This window comes from Cucumis melo, chromosome 4 (genome assembly GCF_025177605.1).
Source record: "Cucumis melo cultivar AY chromosome 4, USDA_Cmelo_AY_1.0, whole genome shotgun sequence".
In the NCBI taxonomy this organism is placed as follows: domain Eukaryota; kingdom Viridiplantae; phylum Streptophyta; class Magnoliopsida; order Cucurbitales; family Cucurbitaceae; genus Cucumis; species Cucumis melo.
Window position 1 is genome coordinate 24,539,000 of NC_066860.1, and position 8,450 is coordinate 24,547,449.

Sequence of the window (8,450 nt, forward strand, 5' to 3'; positions counted from 1 at the left end):
GGGGCTTGTAAATCATTTAGCATACCGACATATCATCTTCTTCATTAAATTGGCTACTACTAGTTCCTTCATCAAAAGGATTATTACTACTACCATAACTGCAAGATAGTCATCCCAAATCAACAACAAAGTTATTCAACACAAACAGGCTACCATAACTGCAAGATAGCAAGAACAATATTAACACATATTACATTTTCAATTTAAACCCCCCTCCCCCCTCAAATTTCAATTTAACAAATTTAACACACATTCAATACAAAAATAGAAAAATACCTAAAACAATTTTAAAGAAGAACCCTAAACCTAAAAATTAAGGATTTTAAACTTACCTTAATGCACAACGGCAGACGACGACAAGAATTTTAAACTTAACTTAATGCACAGGGCACGACGGCAGGCGGTTCGTCTCTCCCTTTCTTACTCTTTCGTTCGTTTTGGTTCTGTGATTCATATAACTGAAATGAATTTATAGGGGATCTCCTAACGCATCACGAAAACATCGGGAGATCCCACTTACGACGTTGGAAATTTGCACCATTTCCCGACGCACCATAACACAGTCGGGAATGATCCTTATTCCCGACGTCGTCCCTGACGCATAAGGCATAGCGTCGAGGATACATGCTCGTCGTAATTAATTCGTCGTAAATTACGACGGCCAAAACGTCGTCGGGAATGGACCTTATTCTCGACATCGTTCCCGACACATAAAACATAACATCGGGGATACATGCTCGTCATAATTAATTCGTCCTAAATTACGACGGGGCTTTCCCGACGCCTAGTATAATACGTCGGGAAAAGCTTTTGCTCCCGATGTCTAATGCTTGATGTCGGAAGAGCGAGTTATTCCCGACGATTTTTCTGTCGACGTCTTTCTCTATGTTGGGAGAACTCTAATTTCTTGTAGTGATTAGTACTAAAAGTCTACCCTTAATTGAAGTAGTTCTATCGATAACGATCTTCTATTTACTTTAATCTATCAGAGTCATCTCTAAAAGACATCAATTATAACGACAATAACACATTGATATTTTTCTCTAATCATTTTGGACTGCCAACTTGCTTTTCTTCTGATTTATCTGTTTATGAATATGACAACAAAAAAGTAAAAGACAAATTAGAAGACAACTTTTTTATTTAAAAACAAAAAACTCCACCTTTTAGTACAATAGTTGAAATAATTGTTTCAATCTTCTACTCATTAATGCTTTAAATTAGAAAAGAGGGAATTTCAAATATTGAAATATAATGCTTATTTTTTGACATCAATTTTGTTGGATTGTTAGGCATTATATATATAAGAGCCAAAGTTAATAATACACTCACACATGAATATAATATATAATTCTTTTCACTTTGATGAGGTGTTTAATTCAAGAAGATAACCCTAAACCCAAAATAGTAATATATAGCTCAACCTCTTCTATAATGGGACTTGGGCCTTTTAATTCAATGCCCTCTTTTCACAAACTCCCTTCTAAAATAACAAAATTATTGCTACTAAACCCTTCCAACGTGGTGTCCAAATCAACCATAATTTTTATAAAAAAATAACCAAATATAGCCCTTTACTGTCGTATATTATAAATAGGGTGTGATATTTTAATATATATATATATAGAAGTTTTTTTTTTATTTAAAATAATATTTTACAATTTTAACAGTTTAATTTCAAATATTAGTTTTTCATTATTAGATTGGAATGGAGTGTAATTCATAAAAATAAAAAAAAAATTGAATATTTAAATGCCATATAATAACTTTAAATAATAATAATAATAATAAATTATTGTAGATGACAAATTAAACGGTTAAGTATATTTACAAATATAGTGAAGTATTTAGATTATATTATGAAATCAACAAAAACATATAGAGATCGATAAAGATATATTTAATTAGTTTATTAAGCTAAGTCCATTAAACATGAGAAGAACAATATTATTAGAAAGAATTTTTCAAAATACAATATGATGTCACTATTTTATAAAGTTCAATTTTACATTATACTTCTCTAAACCATAGAATTAAAATTATAAATAACTCATAAATAATGCATGTGAATTCATAACATTTCAACATATTTGATTGACAATGATCAGAGTTTATCAACAACTATGAAATTGTGTATATTAAAATGTCTCCAATAAAAAAATTACTTCAATGATTGTTTTGTTTAAAAGAAGAAACATAGGCATTAAATGCACAAATTTTTCTAAAAAAATAAAATTTGAACTTTTCATTTAAAAAATAAAAAATTGAACCCAAAGTTATTATTTTAAGATAGTAATAAAGGTCTTAAACGGAACAATCTCAAAAGTTGGAGGATTACATTCAAATTTAAACTTAAAAAAAAAAAAAAAATGATTACATTTTATTTCTTTTTCTAAAGAAAAGGCTTTTTCTATAAAAATTGAAAAGAAAAGAGAAGAAAAAAAGAAAAAAAAAAGGTAGAGAGAGTACATAACTAAACAAAAGTTTTTAATGGCACACACTCTCCTCCTTTTTACATCTAATCTTAATTCTTCACTTTTCCCTCTCCAAAATCAAAATCCATCCTCTCTCTCTCTCTCTCTCTCTCTCTCTCTCTCTCTCTCTCTCTCTCTCTCTCTCTCTCTCTCTCTCTCTCTTCTCTTCAATTACAAAAGACAGAACAAAATATTTGCCCTTTAATCGGCAATGGCACATTCTCTGAATTTCTTCCCCTTGTTTTTCACTTTACTACTCTCTACGTCCGCAGTTTTCTCGTCGGAATTCGACGACGGAGATTATCATTCCGCACGGAGAGAGGCTGACAGAGTGGTCGACTTGCCAAACCAGCCGCCGGTGGAGTTCCGGCACTATGCCGGTTATATTAAACTCCGGCCGAGTGAGGAGAAGGCTCTGTTTTACTGGTTCTTTGAGGCTCAAAACGACGTCGCTCATAAGCCTCTTGTTCTTTGGCTCAATGGAGGTAACTCTCTTCTCTTTCTCATTTTTATTTACTCCCTATTCTCTTGCTTTTCATAACAATCTCTCTTCTCACGTACATGATTATTTAAAAGTTAAACTTCTATAAATGTATTAATTTAAACGTAATTTTCATAAGTGCATCTAAATAGAATGTGATGTAAATTAAAATTAATACAATTATATAAATTTAAAATTGATATATACATTTATGATCTAAATTGATACAATTCTCAATATTCAAATTTTAAATTAATATAATTATTAATTTAAGATCTAACTTAATACAAATTGATATTTTTCTACTAATCATACGTAAGAAATATTTCATGAAAGTATAAGGACTAATTAGCTTAATATATATCAAAGTAATATATATATATATAAAAGCTTGGTTACTCTTTTTATAAACAACATTCCCGACTTGACCTCGTGAGTAGGTGTGCTTTGTTTCTCCTTTTATATTCTTTTTTTTCTTTGACGTATTTACATACTTTAAGTTTTGTTTATTTAAAAGTAAACTATGAATAAGAATCAACTTTAATTTGGAAACACATGTGCGATTAATTATAATATGTTATTCAAACCCATAAAATAACTTTTGTCATTTTCTTATGTAATATTAATTAAATAATCTTAAATATTGATTACATATTAATAGAATTATCAATACAAATAGAATTTTTTTTTTTACCAAGTACCTTTTAACATTTTATGAAAAATAAAATTAAAAAAACACAATAATTGAAAGATTTTTCCAAATTAAAAAAAAAAAAGAGTGAAAATTTTAAAATAAATATAAGGGGAAGAAAACAAAAACATTTTCAAAGATTTCTGCCGCTTTGAAATTATATAAAGGCATGTATTTTTTGTGGAAAATGGCTTCAGTGTTACTCTATGATTGTTGGTTGATGTAACTTTTGTCTATATTTTTAACCTAATATTAATATTCTTAATTATACAATTCAATATTATTTATTCTATTTATTCTATATCTTTTAATATTTTATAATATAAATTAACCAAAATGTATCAATGTTTTTTTCCATCGATTTTTATTTTTCATTTACATTACAACATATTCTAATAAAACCATATTCTCCTCTTACATACTAATTAATAATTTTTTATTTAAATGTTATTTGATAAAATAATTCAAATACAATTGATTTTTGTAAAAATATATATATATATATATATATATATATATATATATATATATATATATATATATATATATTTGTTAGTTTAAACACCAAAATATATTTTTAATTGAGTATTTATATTGAAAAGCTTTATACACACACACTACTTCACTGCTTTTATTAGAAAATCAAAGTAATTTAGTAAAACTTGAAGATTAAGATTGTTTTGTCTATCATTATCTCTAACATTCAAATACATCACATGGTTTTATATAATATAGAAAATAATAATATCATTCTACTCCCTAAAGTTTTGACTATATTTTTACCCATCTTTTTAAATTTTAACCTTTTACATTTTTACCTTTAAAATTTAAGTTTAATTTCTATTTGATTCTTAATTGTTAAATATTATATTTCTATTCTTAAAAAGAGTTTACTAATTTAGAATAAACAATCAGTTTTTGTTGCGATAGAAAATTAAGAAAAGAAAAAGAAGGTGAAATTTTAGTATTTTAAAATTTAAAAATCAAATAGAAATTAAACTCAAAACTTAAACGTAGAAGTATATCTTTTGAAACTTCATGATTCAAATAGAAAAGTATATTTTATCATTTATTTAATTATTATTATTATATTACACGGATAAAACTTAATTTAACATTAAAAATCAAAATAAATATAAAGTATTATTGTAACTAGTCCAGTTGTAAAATTGTGTTTTAGTCCTCTAGGCTTAGTTATAAACTTGAAGGCCAAGGGATGATTTATTGTAATTAATATAGAGGTTTTTCAATGAAAGAAAAAATGGGATGGGGAGGTAGAATTGAATGGTTTAGGAAGAAGTTGATTATTTGATATTGAGTGTATATAATTGAATATGAACAGGGCCAGGGTGCTCTTCCATAGCATATGGGGCTGCTCAAGAACTTGGGCCTTTCCTTGTTCAAACCAATGGCACCCTAAAACTCAACCCTTTCTCTTGGAATAAAGGTACATATATATACACATTCCCCAATTTCAAAGTCCTTTTTTCTTTTCCCACATATTTATAATCTCTAATTGATTAATTATAATAATAAAAGTGTTTTTATATATTTTTTTTTATTTTTGCAACAGCTGCAAATATGCTGTTTTTGGAGTCACCAGTTGGAGTGGGATTTTCATACACAAACAAATCAACAGATTTAGAAAAGCTTGGAGATAAAATCACTGCCCAAGATTCTTATGCTTTTCTTATTGGTTGGTTCAAAAGATTTCCAAATTTCAAACTTCATCATTTCTATATAGCCGGAGAGAGCTATGCTGGTATTATTCCTTTTCTTCTTCTTTTATTTTCTATCACTCTATTTTGATTTTTATCTCCTAACTTCCAAATAAATATATTGCCATGGATAGTGATTCATTAGTTGTTAAATAAAGAACTATCGTTTGTTTTTCTTTAATTTTATCTTTATGCGTATAAAAAGAGAAGGTATATAAATTAATTACAACTCAGGTTGTACTAGTCATTGCTCATATTTAAAGAAAGAAAAAATATAGTGTGTTTTTATGAAATGGTATCCAAATAAAGCTAATACTAAATCAATTATTGTCTCTGTTTTCTATATTTGTTTTGAAGGACATTATGCTCCCCAACTTGCTGAGCTCATTCATAAGAGAAACAAAAATTGTACCAAAGATTTGATTGTTAACCTCAAGGGCTTATTGGTAACTTCACTTTCTTTCAAAAATATTAATTGCTAATTAGCTATTGTATGTACTAATATATTTGTGTGCAAGTTAAAATACGGTTTTCGTCTCTATACTTGAAAATTTTTAATAAATGTTGAACTTAGTTCATCTAAATGAATAAAGATAAAAAAAAAAAAGAAAAAAAGTTTTTTTTAATTAACAATGAATATTTGATGATGATTTGTTTATTTATTATTTAATCAGATTGGAAATGCAGCCATCAATGATGAAACAGATACAATGGGAATGGTGGAATATGCATGGAGTCATGGCATAATATCAGATCAACTCCATTACAATATCTTCAAAGAGTGCAATTTTTCACTTGACATTGAAAACCTAACTCTTTCTTGCCTTAATCACTATAGAGATTTTTTAGTTTCTTACTCCAAAATTGATATCTATAACATTTATGCTCCAATTTGCCTCTCTGCTTCCTCCTCCTCTCTTCACTCCTCAATGTTTTCTGCTCCTCAAATCTTCTCAAAATATGTGAGTCGAGACTTCATATTTTCTCTCGAAAAACTTTAGTGTGAAATTGAATTAATTTTGTTGGTACTTCTTATTCACTTAATTATGGTTGATTGGTTTTTACTTAGAAATTATGGAGTAAGCTACCAAGAGGGTATGATCCATGTAGTGCAAATTATGCAGAACAGTACTTTAGTAGAGAAGATGTTCAAAGGGCTCTTCATGCCAATGTTACCAAACTTTCATATCCTTACACCCCTTGCAGGTACTTATTTCTATGTTACTTTATTTTGTTTTAACTTTTATACATACATACATATATATATATATATATATATATGTTTATTTTCATATTCCATTATTATTGAAAGTTTGGTCTCTAAAATTTAACCTATGAAAGAAACAAATTTGTTAATAGTTAGAATTGTGTTTCACTACATTTTATAAAATACTTGATAGATCTCTAAATTTTGTTTAATAAATATGAATTATTTTACATTTTTTAAAATTTAAAAATTATTTAATACAAAATTGAAAAGTACTTTGTTTTTAATAAGTCACTGGTATTTTTCTTAAAATAAAAGGACTGTGAATTAGTTAATAACTTTATTAAACACAAAATTAAATTGAGTTTTGTTTAACTTTAAAGTGAAGCCTCTCATTTGAATACAAAAATTGAAAGACTTGGATGAATCAGCAACTTTTATAAATGTTAGATGAATTTTACCTTGTTTTGATATCTCTTAACTCATTTAGTTTTGGTTTTTTTAGCTTTTGTAAAACCTTCATATAAAAAATTTACTGTTAAGATGTTTTATGGCAGTAATGTGATTCAAGATTGGATTGATGCTCCTGATTCTGTCTTGCCTATCATTCAAGAGTTACTCCAAGCACAATACCGCATTTGGATTTATAGGTCGTTTATTTCTCTTCTTTTAATCTTCTTGAAAACTCTTACTTTTTAGTCGATGATATATGACTTAATCAATATAAATTTATATAATTTTATAGTGGTGACACGGATGGAAGAATACCAATTACGTCGACGAGATATAGTATAAACAAAATGGGGCTAAAAGTTGAAGAAGAATGGAGGGCTTGGTTTGAGAGGCATCAAGTGGCTGGTTGGGTTGAAACCTACCAAGAAGGGCTCACCTTGGCTACCATTAGAGGGGCAGGCCATCAAGCCCCAATCTTTGCTCCTCAACGATCACTCGCTTTATTCGTTTACTTTCTTGCAGGCAATCGTTTACCTGTAACTCCCAAAATCTAGTTGTTCAAATTGACTTCATTATTTGCTTTGATAACTATTTTATTTTAAGCTTCTTACTATATGAATAAACTTTTTTTGTTTGTTGACGTATGCTATCTTTATTTCAATCAAGGGATTTATGATTAATGCAAGATGGTAAGGTTATCACGTAAAATTTGACTTGATTTGCCTTTTGGGTCTTTTTTCTTTTGAGATTTTTGACTAGCTTGTTAAACAAGTATTTATAATGTAGAGAAAAAATTTAACTTTCTTTTTTCAATAAAAGTACGATTGTATTTCATTTTTTCCAGATACGAAATGTGTTTGGTATAATATATTTATACTATCATAAAACCACCGGTAATTAACTCTAATTATTAGGTTCAATATAACTATTATTAATTATTTATTCAATGAAAAGATTTTATGTTGTATAATTATTATTAAACAAGAGTTATCTTTAAGTATATAAAAAAAATAGTAAAATTCAAAATTTATCCATGATAAGTACTTATACTTTTATTAATGTTTATAATTAATATATTTCAAAATTTTACTATATTTATAAATATAATATTTAATTTTCAAGTAAACAACTTTATTTAATTTTCATCAGAAAGAAAATTGTGATTTAATTTTTAATGATCTTTTTAAAAATATAATAAAGCGTCAAAATATTTATACTGTATAAAGCAATTCTGAAAATAGAAAAAGGTCACAGACCTATCATGTAAAATATAAAAAATGTCCCGTCAACCACGTCGTCATACACGCGTGTAATATATTTGGTATACGATCGTTTAGATTTGACTACAATTTATTTTTTCAATTATATCGTTTAATTTTATTACATAATCGTTTAATTTGGTTACGTCTAAATTTGGTTACACGAT

General features: G+C 27.3%; 1 protein-coding gene across 1 annotated transcript; it reads left to right on the forward strand.

Moving 5' to 3' along the window:
- The first annotated feature begins 2,510 nt into the window (after positions 1–2,510).
- On the forward strand, positions 2,511–7,664 carry LOC103500393 (serine carboxypeptidase-like 35). The gene is made up of 8 exons (XM_051083140.1): positions 2,511–2,959; positions 4,989–5,093; positions 5,220–5,408; positions 5,722–5,810; positions 6,039–6,326; positions 6,434–6,570; positions 7,129–7,221; positions 7,317–7,664. The coding sequence occupies exons 1-8, from the start codon at positions 2,686–2,688 to the stop codon at positions 7,576–7,578; spliced, it is 1,437 nt and encodes a 478-aa protein (XP_050939097.1). The 5' UTR covers positions 2,511–2,685; the 3' UTR covers positions 7,579–7,664.
- Positions 7,665–8,450: the final 786 nt, after the last annotated feature.

Excerpts from the sequence above, each read along its gene's own strand:
- LOC103500393 (XM_051083140.1), top strand. The coding sequence starts at position 2,686 with ATGGCACATTCTCTGAATTTCTTCCCCTTGTTTTTCACTTTACTACTC. Across the intron at positions 5,811-6,038 it reads TTAACCTCAAGGGCTTATTG|ATTGGAAATGCAGCCATCAA; the intron begins GTAACTTCACTT and ends TTATTTAATCAG. Across the intron at positions 6,571-7,128 it reads TATCCTTACACCCCTTGCAG|TAATGTGATTCAAGATTGGA; the intron begins GTACTTATTTCT and ends GTTTTATGGCAG.